The sequence below is a fragment of the Podarcis liolepis genome, assembly GCF_965112155.1.
Source record: "Podarcis liolepis genome assembly, chromosome: 15".
In the NCBI taxonomy this organism is placed as follows: domain Eukaryota; kingdom Metazoa; phylum Chordata; class Lepidosauria; order Squamata; family Lacertidae; genus Podarcis; species Podarcis liolepis.
In genome coordinates, this window is record NC_139566.1 from 15,999,011 (window position 1) to 16,016,888 (window position 17,878).

General features: G+C 51.8%; 2 protein-coding genes across 2 annotated transcripts in view; one reads left to right on the forward strand and one right to left on the reverse strand.

Moving 5' to 3' along the window:
• LOC310694655 (uncharacterized protein) overlaps nt 1-16,696 on the reverse strand; it is a 102,076-nt gene extending 85,380 nt beyond the window's left edge. Inside the window, exon 1 of the mRNA XM_083477975.1 lies at nt 16,536-16,696. The gene's annotated coding sequence lies outside the window, so the exon portion shown is untranslated. The remainder of the gene's footprint in view (nt 1-16,535) is intronic.
• MAP4K2 (mitogen-activated protein kinase kinase kinase kinase 2) overlaps nt 2,722-17,878 on the forward strand; it is a gene marked incomplete at its 5' end in the record, with an annotated part of 37,265 nt that continues 22,108 nt past the window's right edge. Inside the window, 9 exons of the mRNA XM_083477906.1 lie at nt 2,722-3,081; nt 8,788-8,845; nt 9,957-10,047; nt 10,649-10,713; nt 12,740-12,795; nt 14,512-14,559; nt 14,775-14,817; nt 15,633-15,705; nt 16,097-16,228. Of these exons, the coding sequence (XP_083334032.1) occupies nt 2,722-3,081; nt 8,788-8,845; nt 9,957-10,047; nt 10,649-10,713; nt 12,740-12,795; nt 14,512-14,559; nt 14,775-14,817; nt 15,633-15,705; nt 16,097-16,228 (926 nt within the window). The remainder of the gene's footprint in view (nt 3,082-8,787; nt 8,846-9,956; nt 10,048-10,648; nt 10,714-12,739; nt 12,796-14,511; nt 14,560-14,774; nt 14,818-15,632; nt 15,706-16,096; nt 16,229-17,878) is intronic.

The window sequence follows — 17,878 nt, forward strand, 5'->3', positions numbered from 1 at the left end:
CTGTCTTACCTGACACTGCCACCTTCTGGCTATTTCGTGATACTGCCCCACAGTAGCCACTTCCTGCCCACAGCCAATTTTGGACTTTTAAACCAGACAGGCAGAAACCCAACGGATCTAGTTTTCTATGCCCAACGCTGTATGAAGACTGCAATACAACAGGTCATTGCTGGGGCATTTTCTGCCTCTTGGCATCTAAGCAAAGCCAAATGCAAGCCTCTTCTTACCAAAAACATCCTCCAATTTATAATCGGCCAAATAACCCCCGTTAACTGGCATGGGTGCACTTTGGTAATATGGCGCCTTGAGGTCAAAATTTGCCCTCCCTCCCATTTCTTATTTTCACATTAGTAAGGTAAAGGGACCCCTGACCATTAGGTCCAGTTGTGGCCGACTGGGGTTGCAGTGCTCATCTCGCATACAGCTTCCGGGTCATGTGGCCAGCATGACTAAGCCGCTTCTGGCAAACCAGAGCAGCGCATGGAAACACCGTTTACCTTCCCGCCAGAGCGGTACTTATTTATCTACTTGTACTTTGAGGTGCTTTCAAACTGCTAGGTTGGCAGGAGCAGGGACCAAGCAATGGGAGCTCACCCCGTTGCGGGGTTTCGAACCGCCAGCCTTCTGATCGGCAAGTCCTAGGCTCTGTGGTTTAACCCACAGCACCACCCGCGTCCCGGTTATTTTCGCATTACCAGAGCATAAATAACTCTAGCCAGAGGCAGATTTACAGCAGTGCGACCGGTTTCCCCACAATGGAGGCTGAGCCAAAGGGGGTGTCGCAGGACATCACAGCTACCACAGAACGGAAGGCGAGAGGCTGAGGGTGTGTGTGAATTTTAGCCTTGCACAGGGTGCCGCTGAAATTTGAAATTTGAAAGACCAAACTCTGTCCCTGCCCTGGCCTCTTGTGTGTGCTTCCATAAAAAAGCCCAGGGCTGGCACATCAGCCACCCATGCAGGTAGATCTAGTCCATGGGTAGGCAAACTAAGACCTGGGGGCTGAATCTGGCCCAATCGCCTTCTGAATTGCAGGTGGTCCGGGAACCAGCGTGTTTTTACATGAGTAGAATGTGTGCTTTTATTCATCTCTGGGTTATTTGTGGGGCCTGTCTGGTGTTTTTACATGAGTAGAATGTGTGCTTTTATTTAAAATGCATCTCTGGGTTATTTGTGGAGCATAGGAATTCATTCTTCTTTTTTATTATTTTCAAAATATAGTCTGGCCCCCCCCACAAGGTCTGAGGCACAGCAGACTGGCCCCCTGCTGAAAAAGTTTGCTGACCCCTGATCTAGTTGCAAACCCAGGCTACCATCCTGATCTTTGATGTGGGGGTCAATCCTGCCCAGAACAGGCTGAGTTCCCAGTTTGTCAGAAGAGCTGCAGATGGAAAGTGCTTGCTTAGAAGAGGACGCTTCTTCCCACATGCACCATGAAGAGATCTGAGTCTGTGGGCTGGCATCTTCACCATACAGAGCAGACCATGAGGAGGAGTCCATCTGTCACTGCTTCTGGAGGAAAGAGCCTGGAGTCTGATCTGCCTGTGTCATCAACTGCCAGGGGCAAGAAGGGAGTGCCATAAACGCCTTTGCATAGCTCCCCTATGCCAGGAGCTGGAACCAGGCCTCTGAACACCCCCATTTTTAAAAAAGAATGGTCCCGTGCATAGAGAAGCATGAAGTCTGAACAGCTGGACTTGCTAGAGCGACCCCTGAATCCTTCCACTATGTGTTTGCCCTGAGCAGGGCTGGGTGATATCTGGTTTTCATCATTGCCATATGTCACCAGCTAAATATTGCTATATAGATCATGATGTCTGAAATAAGAACAGAGCTGTGCAGAGGCATTGCCTGGCTTCATGTTTCCCCCCACATTGTGATTTTTGCATAGCATACACACCATGATTTGCGATTTATTGCCCGGTCAAAAATTATGAAACTGTTATCACAATATGGACTACAAATGGGTTTTTGGATGATTATATATCAATATACAGCCCTAGTCCCCAGCACCGCGGGGAAATTCAGTGTTCTCATTACAGTGCAGGAGAACAGAACATGGGGCGAGACCTTGGGGTTGTGATAGATAGCTGTATGAAGATGCCAACCTTGAGTGCAGTGGCAGTGAGAAAGGCAGATTCCATGCATGGGATTATTAGGAAAGGAATTGAAAATAAAATTATGGGGATCATAATGCCCTTATACAAATCTATGGTTCAGCTGCGTTTGAAACACTGTGCACAGTCACCTCACTTCAAAGAAGGAAATTGTAGTGTTGGAAAATGTTCAGAACCCAAACGATCAAAGGGGTGCAGCACCTGCCCTATGAAGAAAGGTTGCAGCATTTGACACCTTTTGGTTTAGAGGAAAGGCATTAACATGATAAGAGGTTTATAAAATTATGCTTGCTTCGTTTTTCCTGTCAAAACTATCTTAATTCATATGCAAACGAACGATAATTTCCCTGATGGATTGATTAAGCAGTCATAATTCATATGATCAGCTGGGCAAGATTTCCTTAAACAGGTGCCTGCGGCCGGAGAGGCTGCGCTGGGGCCCCGAAGGTCTATGTGCGCGCGGGTGTGTATTTATATAGTATAGCCTTTGCCAACGTGGCGCCCTTCAGAGGTTTCGGACTCCCACCAGCAGCACCCTGTTGGCGAAGAGTGGTCTGCAGTTTTGTTTTGCTGAGGAGCGAGACCTCCCGGTAGCTCTCTGCACATGCCCAGAGGCGCCCGAGTCCGGGAGCGAGGGCGCCCCCTTGCCGCGACTCTGGGAAACGTCGTCGCTGGAGAAGCGGGCGGCGCCTCCTTCCTGCCCTCCCCAGAGGCCGCTTCTCCGCCCCGCCCCGAAGGCGGCGCCTTCTCCTCCTCCTCCTCCGCTGCCGCCCGGGCAGCTCCTGCTCCCGCTGCTGCTGCTGCTGCTGCTGTTCCGCGCCGGCCCTGGCTCGGGCTCCGGCGGCCGGGCAGGGAGGGCGGGAGGATGAGCGGCGCCTTGCGCGACGTCTCCTTGCAGGACCCGCGCCGGCGCTACGAGCTGGTCCAGCGCATCGGCTCCGGCACCTACGGCGATGTCTACAAGGTGCGCCAAGGGGGGAGGGGGGAACCGGACGCCTGGGTTCCTTGGGAGGGAGAAAGCGCGCAGGGGTGTGCGGGGCCCGAGGCGGGGGGAGGCACCGGGACGCCTGGGTCGTCCTCCTTCTCTCCCTGAAGGGGAGACTCCACCCCCAGCGTCAGGGACTTCTGGCCCGGGTGGGGGCCGCGGGACCCGGACGCCTGGGTTCCTGTCTGGGTGTCCCCCTCCAAGCCCCCGAAAGCGGTGAGCCCTTTTAGGGGGAGACTCGGCGTGCGGGGTTGACTTGGGGGGGGGGTGGAGTGTCCGGTGTTTATGTCAGGTTCGTGGGTCGGAAGCCTGTAGGTGCGTCTTCGGTAGGGTGTCAGCGAGGGGGGCGCTCCTTGTCGGGACGCCCCCTTCCTTTGGAGCTCCTGCTGCACCTCCACCACCATCCTCAAACCCCCCCCCCCTTTGGCCGTTGAGGGACGCTGGCCTGACTGGACTGCCACCCAGCTGATGGCCTTGGGGTCCCAGAGGACCAAGCGGGCTGCTATTGGCTGGCAGGGAGAGTGGCAAGATCAAGACAGAGAGATCAAGCTGGGTGCTCTTGTAGTAGAGTGTGAGCTTACCTCCCAAGGATGCTGTTGTTCGCTGGAGACACAGTCCCCTTCTAGATGCCGGATCACCCAGTCACCCCCCAAGACAGAGGGTGATCTAAGGACAGGGAGCTCCAGCCAGTGTCCTGGGAGTTTTGGTGGCTCTTGTTAAGTGAGGCCCATCCAGGCCGGGTGTCTGTCCTCCTGCGTCTTTTGCACAGCACCCTTCAGCCCGAGAGTGGGAGCTGGGTGCCTCCTTCCACCTAGTAGAATATTTCTTCCGCTGCACATAACTGAGCGATGGGATTTCCCCCCATCGCCACTTCTGTGAGCTTTAAAAGGAAGGGACTTGGCCTAATCAGTGCTGATGGCAGAGGCACGTGCCTGGCGCTGGCTGCTGCTCAGGATTGGTGCTGCCCTGGCAGGAGATGGTTTGCTTGTTCCACTTCCCAGAGGGAGTTGGGGTGCTGGATTTGAGGGGCCCCCTTCGGTCTGATCCAGCACCCAGGCTTTTACTCCCTGCATGTCATCTGACTGTAAGCATCTCTTTGCACTCTGTACCCCTCCCATTTATGCAATGGTTATAATTCAGTTTTTGTTGCAGTACAAATTGCTTAGGGATTGGGGGGGAAATGTTTCTCCTCCAGGTTGGTGGCTGTGTTGCAGCTGGCAGAGATTTGCTGCCTTCAATGGTGGCATTGGGGCGTTCGCATGTCCAACAATCCAGCAGAGACTTGAGAGGCCTGCTTAAAACTGGGCTGTTCATGGACAGAAACCTTGCCAATGAGCTCCCGCAGGTTGCTAGTCCTCAAACCCTTTTGCTCTCATACTTTCCTCTATAATTCCTATTGGTTATTTGAGATAGGTGCATCTTGTGGTCTGGTGCGTCTTACAGAGTGAAAAATACGGTATATATATCAGATTGTGTACAGTTTCTTTGCATAGCATCATGGAAGAGGTTATTGGGCACTGCAAGGAGGACGGTGGGCTTCACTTCTGAGCTCCTGTGGGGCCCTCAAGGGATTGTTGGACTCCCATCACCCCAGATTGTTGGGCATGCAGGCTGATGGGAGTTGTAGTCCATAAAACATCTAGGGGGCGTCACGTTGACTTGCCCCTGTTTTGGCAGTCCTTAGTATGCCCTAGCAGTCATAACAAAAATATTCTTTGGTGATGAGTCGGCTGCTGTTTTTAATGGCTGGTTGTTTTAGCTGTTGTTTATCTTGTTGTAAAGTTGGCCGTTGGTCTGCCTTTTGTGTGTGTGTCATGCTGATTTTATATGAGCTGTCTTCTGTGCATTTGCAAAATAGTGAGTGGGATGATGAGGATGACATTATCAGTATAGTCATACCTCGAGTTGAATGCGCTTCGGGTTGAGCGCGTTCGAGTTGCGCTCCGTGGCAACCCGAAAGGAATGGAGCGCATTACTAAACAGCCTTGGTCCAGTATACCTGAAGGAGCATCTCCACCTCCATCGTTCAGCCCGGACACTGAGGTCCAGTGCCGAGGGCCTTCTGGCGGTTCCCTCCCTGCGAGAAGCCAAGTTACAGGGAACCAGGCAGAGGGCCTTCTCGGTAGTGGCGCCCGCCCTGTGGAACGCCCTCCCACCAGATGTCAAAGAGAAAAATAACTACCAAACTTTTAGAAGACATCTAAAGGCAGCCCTGTTTAGGGAAGCTTTTAATGTTTAATAGGTTGTTTTATTTTAGTGTTTTGTTGGAAGCCGCCCAGAGTGGCTGGGGGGACCCAGCCAGATGGGTGGGGTATAAATGATAATAATTATTATTACTTCCGGGTTTTGCCGCTCGCGCATGTGCAGACGCTCAAAATAACATCATGCACATGTGCGGTAGCGGCAAAATGCGACTTGCACACATGCAGATGCGCCGTTGCGTCTTGCATTCCATTCGGATGCGAACGGGGCTCCGAAACGGATCCCGTTCGCATCCCGAGGTACCACTGTAGTATTAACAAAAATTATCAGGACGTTGGGATGCCTCCTTCAAGCTCCTCACAGAGGTATTTGGGACAAGCAGGCCCTGACTGACCTGATGGTCTACAGCTGTTTTGGACTACAACTCCCATCCCTGCTTGCTGGGGCTGATCGGGGTATAACTCCAAAACATCTGGAGGGGTGCCAGTTGGGTGAAGGCTGCCTTCCCCCCTCTCCCCACATGATGCCCTTCCTGTCCGGACATCTCATTGGATAATGTTGTGCTCCCTTAATGGAGGTGGCGAGGGAGCCAGAGGTCATCTAGCTCAACCCCTTGCTGAGTGGCAGCGTCGTTCGTCCACCTACTTACCCTTCCATGGCAACCAAGTCAGATTGACCTGGGTGCCAGCCGTAGAAACGTGTTTGTGGGACCAGACAGCTGTGGGTTACCACATGTCAAACCACATTCTAAACTCTGCAGAAATGCTTCCCCCCCTTGATATGTATTGATGTGCTTATTACTATCATCGTTAATAAATTTGCATATTGACCTATACCTGTAGATCTCTGGGAGGTTTGCGACATGAAATTACAATATAAAAAAGATAGAATACGTAATAAAAATAAGAACAAAGACATCCCCAATAATCCCCTCTTCCACGACACATTTTAAAAGGGCATTGGACGTCAATCAGCCAGAGGCCTGGTTGAAGAGGAACGTTTTCTCCTGGCGCCTGAAGGTGTACAATGAAGGTGCCAGGCGAGCCTCTCTGGGGAGAGCATTCCACAAATGGGGGGCCACTGCAGAAAAGGCCTGTTCTCGTGTGTCCACCCTCCAAACTGCTTGTGAAGGAGGCACATGAAAAGGGCCTCCGATGATGATCTCAGGGTCTGGGTAGGTATATGTGGAGAGAGGCATTACTTGAGATATTGCTCCAGGGAGCTCCAGCCAGTACAGTATACAGGATTCTTTCTTCCCCTTCTCCCTTCTTTTAATTTTCACAGCCCTCCTGTAAGGTAGGTCAGGATGAAAGATAGTGACTCGCCTGGGTGAGCATCATGGCTGAGTGGGGACTTTAGGAATCATACAATCGTAGCGTTGGAAGAGGGACCCAAGGGTCATCTAGTCCAACCCCTACAATGCGGGAATCTATGACAGTGCCACACTGGCTGTCCTCCTGCCTCAAACTCAGTTACCTTGGGCTGCAAGGGAGGGGGATGCCTGACCCTGAATGGGCCTGAGCCATTGTCCAAGGTTTGCTATTGCTGCACCCAGAGTCCCATTTCTGACCTTCACACTGGATTCCTGGTAGCCTGCCTCAGAAGCTGCTTTGGGCGGGAGGTGGGGTGTCTTTCCATTCCTGTAGGCCCCCAGGAGCCTGGAGAGAAGCAGCGCTCCTGCTACACTTCCCCTCCTGCCAAATTCAAGCCCTGCCTTGATCCAGCAGCCTGCCTTGCGCCCTGGAGTCAGGCACATTGTTCTGACCCCAGCATGGCATTTCCTGAGATTCTTGAGGCCAGAATGGCTTCCAGCTGGGAGCCAGGACTTCTGGGTTCTGTTTACAGCTCGGAGGTGGGTTGCGGGAACAGGCTAGGAGCCCTGGTGGGGATGCCTGAGCCCCATCCACAACTCTAATGCAACAAGGGGTCCTCTGAATGGTGTCCTAAAGAGATGGAAAGAAGGGTCGGAGTGGGCAGATTAGGAGAGGGAGAAGTAACCAGTGGTCAGGGATGATGGGAATTGTAGTCCACAAGCAGCTGGAAACCCTGCGGTTGAGCCTGAGTTGTGGGTTCGAGCCCCACATGGGGCAAAAGATTCCTGCATTGGACTAGATGACCCTTGTGGCCCCAGTTGGTGGCAAAGGCACTCTGCACATGCACAGAGGATGCTGCAACTCTTAGTCTTTGTGTTCTGGGCCTGAGTTCAGATGTGGCCTCAGTGGTTCACGAGGGCAAGGCTGGCTAGCCCCGCCAGGGGCAGAGTGAGGCAGCCACCTCTGGCAGAGGACGCCAAGTTACACCCCAGCAATGTCCCCTGCCTTGTCTCACATCTCTTTTTCAAGACCAGGCTGGCTTCTCTCTCAATGGTAGTTTTGTTTCAAAACTAAACAGACTAGGCAGAGGATGTGGAAATCCCAAAGAGCCTTTTAAGATCACGAGGGTCCCTTTAGAAACATGGCTTCCCGCCTCTCTTCCCGAGGGCTGGTGGCTTCTTTTTTTGCCACCTGTTTTGTGAGGAGGAAGCCACCTTTGTCCAAGAGAGAGGGGGTCACCCTGTCTCTTTCCTCCCCTGCTTGTCACGAGGATTTTTGACGTGCGCCACTCCCTTTCTGCTAGGGGAGCCCAGCTCGGCCAGGATGGCAGGAAGTTGCCTCACTGCCAACAGGATGATTAAAAGGACTGAGCTCCTTCCGAAAGAGGGGGCTTTGGTGGGCATGCTCTTCTTGCCCTTTGACCTCCAGCCCATGACTCCTTAAATGGCTGTGGTTATTCAGTGTCAAGACATATGCACTCTACATGTGGTCAGGGACCAGCTGGGCCTTGCTAGGAGTCTTAATAGAATTCTGTAATCATTCTAGCAGGGGCTTTAAAAGCTGACATTGTAACGATTAAAGGAACCTTGTAAAAATATATGGACTGGTTATATCTTCTGCAAATCAAAAGATCAGTCCGAGTGTCAGAAACAAGAGATGGGGCCTTCCATACAGGTGTCATCCCAGCCTACTTTCTTTCGCTCCCACCAGTAAAGGTATCCTTAAAAGGCTTATAGCCCTGTTGGTGTGTCCTGTTCTAGGTAATTACGGAGTGTGGCTGGGGTGCTGTTTTCAATGGTGATCCTTCTTGGAACACACTATTATATTTTATTATTGTTTTACGCACGCAGATCTCTAACCAGCCCTCACTTTTTGGCGTCATGACCGTGACAATGGGAATTTGGAAAACTGGGGTGGGCGGGGGGGGGGAGGATTTCCTGTGAATTCTGTGTGGAAGAACAAAGCTGTTTGCGGGGTGGGGTGTCCCGCTTGTTCACACCAGGAGGTGCGCTAGCTGTGACATGTTTGTGTGTCAGGCCACTAACTAGTGCAGCAGTTGGCGGGTGGCTCAGGAATTGCCTAAGGCTGTGGGCAAGGGCGGGTTCAGACCCTCCTTGGCGAATGATGCTTTTTGACTGATTATCCCCCCTCCTCTCCTTGCCCCTTGCAGGCCCGTGACACGGAGACTGGGGAACTGGCGGCCATTAAGATAGTGAAGCTTGATCCAGGTAAGCTGGGGTGGGGTGGGCTGGCTGCTTCTTCAGCAAGGTGGACTTCGCAAGTCTTCTTTCAGAACTTGTTGGATGGTTTGGGAAATGTGCTGGGTCAGAGGCAGTGTGCAAGACTTATAGAAAAAATTGGGGTTGGCATTTAAGCGCCACTCTCTGTCAAGAGTCTCTGTGTCCCCTGCATCCATTATTGGTCACAGAAGAATGGATGGAGGCAGGATCCAATTTTCCTGTTGCAATAGAAGTCCCTCCCCGTTTTGTTAGGAGGTGACGCCCCAGAACAAAGGTGTGCACGAACTTTTGAAGACTTTAGAAATTGCCCAGCCCCTTAGCCAAGGCCCACCCAAAAGCATCATACAGGTGTCGCAGAAAGAGGTGGTCTACAACAGAAATTTGGGGGATGTGGCATGTCTCCCGTCTGTCAAGATACCTGATAATGTTTTATCCCAGCCCACAAATACAAATACAGTGGTACCTCGGGTTACATACGCTTCAGGTTACATATGCTTCAGGTTACAGACTCCACTAACCCAGAAATATTACTTCGGGTTAAGAACTTTGCTTCAGGATAAGAACAGAAATCGTGCTCTGGCGGTGCGGCGGCAGCAGGAGGCCCCATTAGCTAAAGTGGTACCTCAGGTTAAGAACAGTTTCAGGTTAAGAACAGACCTCCAAAACGAATTAAGTACTTAACCCGAGGTACCACTGTACAGGTACAAGATCCAAATTAACGTATAACATTTAAAAACAATTCAAAACAACTGCCCCCACCAGTTAAAGCAAGTACAAGAACCATTAAACACATCCAGCAGTACGTCTAATTGTGCTACAGCAGGATGCTTATTAAAAGAGACATTTAATATACCTGCCATTAAAAAAAAGTGTTAAAATTACACCTTAACATGCTTTTATTCATTTATTTTTAAACCTGACGTTACCTACCTCTAATGTCTGAAACAGAGGTACTAGTAGCCAGCTCCCCAGGTGCGTCACGCACACCACGTGGATTTTTAGAACACTTTGGCATTTGATACTGTCAGATAAAGGGCGGTAGTGACAGAGAGGCCCTTGTGGAGCAAAGGAAACGGTTTGCCCTTCTTCCTCTCCTCAGGGTATGACATCGGATCCATCCAGCAGGAGATCACCACGCTCCGGGATTGCCGCCACCCCAACGTGGTGGCCTATTTCGGCAGCTACCTCAGGTGAGAGGCTGGTCCCTTTGGAAAAAGGACTGGAATCAGGATGGCAGGGCGGCTGAGGTGTAGTGATGTGGTTGTGAAAGCGTAGTCAGAATTGTGGGGTGGCAGGTTTGATGCTTGACACTTAGTCCCTGGTATTTGGCATGGATGGATTCAGACTTGGTGGGATGGGCTTGCCTTCTCTTCAAATGAAGAATGCACCTGTGGAGAACTTTATTTTCCTATCTAGGGCTGTCAGAGGCAGAAAAATCAACCACGTATTTTATAGGATATGCTTGAGAGAAGGAGGCATCTTGGGCCCTTAGAGTGTAGAAACTGAACTCATCCAGAATTCCTTGCCCAAAGAGAAATATTTCAGGCCTCGTGGATGGAATTAGCTGGCTCTGTGGTGACGTTTCATTTTTGTGTGTGTCTTGGGAATGGATGCTTATGGGATCTGAGTGGAATATTCCAGGGAAGCCCTTCAAGAGATCAGTTTTCTTGTTGCCTCAGGGCAAGATATTCCTCTGGGTGCCCCTTCAAAGGGTGGCAGGTGGGAGAAAAAGGGGCCACTTTGGGAGCTGAGGAAGGGCCATTCCCACAAGCTTTTTTCGTCTCCCTTTAGGAATGAGCGCCTGTGGATCTGTATGGAATACTGTGGAGGGGGATCCCTTCAGGAGATCTACCACAGTGAGTTTCTACCTGCTTTGCTCCATGGTCCTCCTCTGAACTGGAGATGCCAGCAAGGCTTAAACTTGGGACCTTCTGCATGCAGAGCAGATGTTCTTGCCGCTGATACCTGGCCCCTCCCAGACTTGCATTGCCTTGCAGAACTGGAGATGGGCTGAAGGAAGGAAGGACACTGGCGAGGCACATGGACCGGGCATTTTGTCTTTCTCTATCTTTCTTTTCCACACTTAGATGCCCTTCCCTTTGGACTCTCCCCCACCCCCAACTTTTATTGTGTTTTTTGAAAGAGAGAGAGTTGAGCACCAACCCCAGGGTCTAGGAGAAGGGTCCCTGCTCAGTGACTGAGCACCAGCTTTGCTCGCAAAATGCCCCAGGATGAATCCCCAGAAGCATCTCTAGGGAGGGCTGGCAAAGTAGCTCGGGCTCAGCCAGTCTGTAGCCCCAGGGATGGAGAAAATGCCAGTCTGTGGGCTGTACATCAACCACTCCCTCTCCCAAATGGCACCCCTCCCTGGCCACGCCCCCTTGCCCCCCCTGCACCTTGCTGGGTTGCTTTGGAGGCCAGGGAATGTGTGCATGTGGCCCCTGGAAGGCTGCTTAGGAGGGAATGTGGCCCTCAGCTTGAAAAAGGCTCCCTGCACCTGGTGTGGACAATGTTGTTCTCACAGTGTGGGTGTATTCCTGGAGCTTCACCGTTGGGAAAAATGGGTTGCATCCAGCGCAGTTCTACTCAGAGCAGACATGTTGAAATGGACAGACCCAAGTTGGTAATTTGTTTCAACAGATCTACTCTGAGCAGAGCTGACGTTGGATTCAGCCCAACTCTCTGGCTGGGCACGAGGACCAAAGTCGACCAGAGGCTCAGGGTGTCCCTCAGCACTCCTCTTCTTTCATTTTCCTTGCTCCCCCCCCAAAAAAAACACCCCTGTGTCTTCACCAGAATGCATGGGGTGGTTTAACTCTTTCCTCCCCTGCTCCTCTCCCCCTGATAAAAATCAGCCCCACTGCCATGAGGTCCAGAAGGAGAACTCCTGGAGGTGTTGGTGTCTGCATTAGGGTCCAGTTTGTCCCTCGGAAACCGGTCTGTGCTCCCCTTCACCCCTGCTTTCTATTCTGCCTGCCTTTGTTGTCGTCTCAGACATGAGGAGAACACACACCCCCCCTTGACAAAATAGGAAACCATCCTGCCGCCGGTCTGTCGTAACCGGTACTTTGCTTCTGGTGGGTTTTACTTCCCCTTTTGGCTCCCTGCAGTTGGTTTACTAAGGAGGTGGGAGAGGAGACTCTGCTCAGCCTCCCGTCTCCATGTCCCGCAGAATTTTTAAGAGATGGCATAAAGTGTGGAAAGAAGCTCCTGGTGGCTGCTGTGAAGCACAACGGCTCTGCCAGGCCGTCCAGGGAGGTTTGGCCTGAGGAGATTCTGAGAGGAAGTGGGGCCTAGGGAAACAATTAACGCGGCGGGGGGAGTAGACGAACAGACAGACACAATAGCACCTGCTTCCTCCCCTCTCGGAGGAGGGCACTGTGGACTGTTTATTTCACGGGGTTGGCAGTTGGCATTCTTAACCTTCATCCTGCAAGAGTTTAAATGGAAGATGCCAACCCCAACCCCACACACTCTGGGGCCCAACCACTAACCAGACCCCTCCCAGGTCCTGAAGGCAGAGAGTGGTGAGCCCTGCAGGGCCGTCGCTTGAGACGGCTCATGAAAGGAAGCCAAGCCACGTGTTGCAGAGGCAGAAGCCCAAGCAGACAAGGCCATAAGCCCATCTCTCCTAAGCAGCGCTGTGTAATTGAGGAGCACCCCTGCGCCCCCCGAGTCAAAACAGCCATCTCCCTCATTCCCAGACACAATTCTCTCTCCTAGCTTTAAATTTCACCTTAATAAGCAAAGCCCGCCTGCAGAGTTCTGCTCGGAGAAACACAATTGCCAAGTCTACATAGGCAAAAACCTGCTTTTATTAGCGTTGGGGTGGCAGGCGACACGAGATGCAATTGACTCACCTTTTCTGCTTCTCGCCTCCAGCCACTGGTCCCCTCTCGGAGAAGCAGATTGCCTACGTCTGCCGGGAGACCCTCCAGGTGAGTGGGTGGGCGGGGCTGAGCTTGCATCACGTTCAGACCCGTGCCAGGTGGGTGTGGGCAGCCTGCTTTCTTTTTATTCGGTGCCAACAAAAGCCAGAGTGAGAAGGCATGTGTGAAGTGTCAGAGTGCCCCGTGTCTGCACCCGGGGCAGGAGTCGGTCTCTGCCTGGTTATTCCGTCTCCCCTCCCAGCTCAGGTGTGGTTGCAAAAATGTAGGGTTGTCAAGAGAGGCGCCTTCGGAGCTTAATTGGAACTTGGTGTTAGGTTTGGATCTGCAGCATAAGAAACACACATGGTGTAAGACATGGGTAGGCAAACTAAGGCCCGGGGGCCGGATCTGGCCCAATCGCCTTCTAAATCTGGCCTGCGGACGGTCTGGGAATCAGTGTGTATTTACATGAGTGGAAGGTGTCCTTTTATTTAAAATCCATCTCTGGGTTATTTGTGGGGCATAGGAATTTGTTCTTTTTTCCCTTCAAAATATAGTCTGGCCCCCCACAAGGTGCTGAAAAAGTTTGCTAACCCTTGATTTAAGAGGTCCCTTGAGCATGTACGGAGTGGTTTTTGTGTGTGTGTGTCCCCCATTTCTTCACTGTGTACACCACAGTTGGCTTTTCAGCAATCCAGGATTAGGAAGAGGCTTTCTGGGAAAGATCCCCCTCACAGGCTTTCCACTTCTCTTTATCCAAACCAAGCCCCGTGGCTTCTGCCCTCATTTCCCTCCTGCTCTGTGACTCTGCGGCATCATACAGACGGACGCTCCACACCTTTGACAGGAAGCCCCATTTTCCCGCTGGCTGCTCTGTTCTTTTCCTGCCTTCCTGCAGCTGAGAGAAACTGCTACAATGGCAGGGAGTGGAATGTAGGTCACTAGCTCTTTGTGTGTGTGTGTCTGGACTGAATCTCTGGAACGAAAGGCTGCAACGTCTGGGGAGTTTTTAGTTTGGAAGAAAGAAGATTGGTGCAAAACATACAACAGAGATTTACCAAATTATGCGTGTACCCGCCAACACTAATCCAATGAAAATAGGGACGTCCTATACCGTAATGATAGGAATTTTATTATTTATACCCTGCCCATCTGACTGGGTTACCCCAGCCACTCTGGGCGGCTTCCAACACATATAAAAACATAACAAAACATTTAAAAACTTCTTTATGCAGGGCTGCCTTCAGATTTCCTCTAAAGGTTGCATCGTTACTTATCTCCTTGGCTCAGGGGTTGCATAACTCCCTACCCTCCAGCATTTCTCTGGTGAAAATAAGGGCATCCTAAGGAAAAGTGGGATATTCCGGGATCAAATCAGAAACCAGGGGAGTGCTTCTGTAAATCTGGGACTGTCCCTGGGAAACAGGGACACTTGGAGGGTCTGGCACGGTGCAGGGGAGGACTTTGGTACCCCCAAATGGAACTCCTCCATCAGGGATCTTCTCAATTTGGGGCCCCTGGGCTCAGCACCCTGTGCAGGGGAACTACACACACCGCCCTAAATCCTGCGCTGAATGGTGTGAAGGTGGATAGAGATAAGTCCCCCCACTCCTCCTCTAGAAATGTGAGAACCCAGCTTCCTCCAGTCGGCGGGGTACCCTCTGCCCACCCAGTGTAAATCTGAGCTTGCAGTTTGTGCCTTGGCCAACAACAATACTTATATCTTGCTTCATCTGCAGCACAGCCAGGCCTAGCTTGACGCTTCTCTTTGCTGCCTCTTTTCAGGGCCTTCACCACCTGCACACCAAAGGGAAGATGCACAGGGACATAAAGGTATGATTTCCCTGCAGAATCCAGGGCTTGGCTAACCTAGGCTCAGTCACCTGGGCTCAGTTGCCCTTTGGGGTTGCTTTTGTCAGCCTCGGAGGAGGAAGGCAAGGCTGGGTGGGAAGGGAGGGAGGGGAGCAGTCTCTCCCCCCACCCCCACCCCATTCTGCTTTGGCAACAATAGCTGCACTTCTCTTTCCTTTCTTCTGTCTCTTTTCCAGGGGGCCAACATCCTGCTTACGGCCAACGGAGATGTGAAACTCGGTCAGTTCCTCTTCTCGGCTTGCTTTCTTGTGGCAAGCCTTTCCTACTTCCAGCTGCCACTCCCAAAATCTTCCTCTAAATATCTTCATCTGTGGGTTCCCCTTCCCTAGACCATCCATAGTGACTAGGCCTTGACTGGGTGTGTCCCAGGTTGCTGCACTTAGCGGGGACCTCCAGATTAGGGACTGCAGAGGCTTTGGTCTACCTGTTCACATCCCTCTGGCTTTGCTCCAGATCAATTTACCTTATTTTTCTTTGTATAAGATGCCCCCATGTATAAGATTCCCCCGACTTTTGGGGACCCCAAATTTAGAAAATGGGCATATGCGCTATCCGTGTATAAGACGCCCCCAGATTTTTAACCTTATTTCAAAGTAAAAAACCCCCTTCGTCTTATACATGGAAAAGTACGGTATTTATTTAAAACAGGGACTCTGGCTGTATCTCGCCATCTTTTCTAGGGGTGTGGCGGTGGCTCAGGAGCAGAGCTGGGGTGTGGCATGCCAGCTTCAAACCCCCCCCCACTTTGACATTTCTTGATATTGTATTTTATTCGTTCGGTTTCTGTGAGATACCTGGAGAACGTAGGCTGCTGTGCAGCCTTACAAATGTAGGCCATAAATTAATAAATGAAAATATTCTTGGTGGGTTGAGGGCTGCGGGCCCAGGGATATTTGAAGGGTTTTATTTGGGGGTGGGGTGTAGGGCCTGGCCCACAACCCTCCTCCTGTGGAGCCTGGATCGCTCTGGCCCACCACCTGAGTAAGGAATGTTTGCCCTTCTCCTTTCTCAAAACACCTCCTTCCTTCCCACAGCGGATTTTGGGGTCTCTGCAGAGCTGACGGCCTCTGTGGCGAAGCGGAACTCCTTCATTGGGACCCCCTATTGGTAATGTGGGGGGGGGCAGCACTCTGTTCCCTCCTCTGCACCCTCTCTGTCTGGAGGGTGAGCTGTGGGGGCCATGAAGCCCCCAGTTTGGCCACAAACGTACCTTGTGGCCTTGAACACTCGCTGCCTCAGTCCTTCGGCCTGCAGCATGGGATGGTGGTTCTGAACATCCCTGCAGGGTTGTTGTATGTGAAGCACCTTCTTAGCCTTGGCTGGTGGAGGGGAGGTGTTGCCTAGTGGGCAGAGCTCTCCTCACAGGTCGGCAGTTGCAGGGAGGACCAGGGGAAGAGGGGCCCTTCTCTCCTTGGACAGTCGCAGCTTCAGGTCCGTGCAGGCCACCCTTTCCCAGGGCGGCTGTTTGGCTCAGCTATGCCCCTTCTCGTCCTCCCAGGATGGCGCCAGAGGTGGCTGCGGTGGAGAAGAAAGGAGGCTACAACCACCTGTGCGATATCTGGGCCCTTGGCATCACGGCCATTGAGCTGGCGGAGCTGCAGCCGCCCCTCTTCGACCTGCACCCCATGAGGTGAGCTCAAAAGTTAAGCCTCAGTTGAATGTGTGTAAATGGGGAGTTGCCTGTATTTACTGAAATCTTTCTATATGGCCGCATCATAAAATATCAGGACAGCGCAGAACAGTAAGAGCCTTTCGACAGTGGAACGGACTCCCTTGGAAAGTGGTGGACTCACCTTCCTCAGAGGTTTTTAAACAGAGGTTGGATGGCCACCTGTTAGGGATTCTTTAGCTGTTATCCCTGCATTGCCACAAGGCTGGACTAAATGACTCTTGGAGGACCCTCCCAATTGTACAGTATTGTGTTTCTGTGAATATACAGTCGTACCTCGGAAGTTGAACGGAATCCGTTCCGGAAGTCCATTCGACTTCCAAAATGTTCAGAAACCAAGGCACGGCTTCCGATTGGCTGCAGGAAGCTCCTGCAGCCAATCGGAAGCTGCGGAACTTGCGTTGGATATTCAGGTTCCAAAGAACGTTCGCAGACAGTGGTACCACAGGTTACATACGTTTCAGGTTACATACGCTTCAGGTTACAGACTCCGCTAACCCAGAAATAGTACCTCGGGTTAAGAACTTTGCTTCAGGATGAGAACAGAAATCATGCTTTGGTGACGCGGCGGCAGCAGGAGGCCCCATTAGCTAAAGTGGTGCTTCAGGTTAAGAACAGTTTCAGGTTAAGAACAGACCTCTGGAACGAATTAAGTACTTAACCTGAGGTACCACTGTACTCACTTCCAGGTTTTCGGCGTTCGGGAGCCAAAACGTTTGACTCGCAAGGCATTACACTTCCGAGGTACAACTGTACAATGAAATAGAAATCACCTTTAGAAATGGCACAAAAGGATATTTAAAATGGCTGGCCCATGAGCTGCAGAGGTTTGTCTACATGAAACGGTATTCAGGAGGATCCTGGAAGTCAAAAGCGAGAGGGTGCCCGCCGCATCTCTGCTCGAAGAGCATTCCATAACGCAGCACTTAAAAGCCCTTCTCCCGGTGAGGACCAGCTGAGGCTCTGGCTAGCAGTGCACCTCTGGATGATCTCAGTGATGGAGCTGGGATGCAAGGGTTCAGGTGGTCCTTACGGTATCCTGGGCCCAAGATGCTCAGGGCTTTGTTACATCAAAAGAAGAGCCTTGAGCCTCACCTGGCTGCAACAGGAGCAGCCAGTGCAGGGGTTTTAGTGGAGGTTTCCCATGCTACCAAGCCGTCTGCCCCCATCAGCAGTTTAGCTTTTGGCCAAAGGGCAGCCCCAGATAGAGTGGCTTGCAGTAGTCCAGCCTCAAGGTTCCCAGGGCATGGACTCCAGTAGCCAAGTTATCCTAACCCCGATCCAACTGCCTCCCTGCCTCCCTGACATCCAGCCTGGTGCCAGAGGAACAGATGGCACGTTGGCATTGAAGAGAATCTGGCAGCGCCATCTGTTCGCGAGGGCCCTTTTCCTCAGCCGCTGCTCGTATCCTGCCTTTAACACTGTCAAGGAGAAGCAGAATCTGCCGATCAAGCCACTGTGGATGCTGTTTTCAGGAAAGCATGTGTGCAAGCAAACCCCTTGAAGTATTCCTTCCTTTAAAAAACAAAAAATGTGGGTGCAAAAATGGTTACCCTTGCAGGAAACACTGCAAGAATTGTGACGTTGGAAAGGAGCCCCGAGGGGGTTATC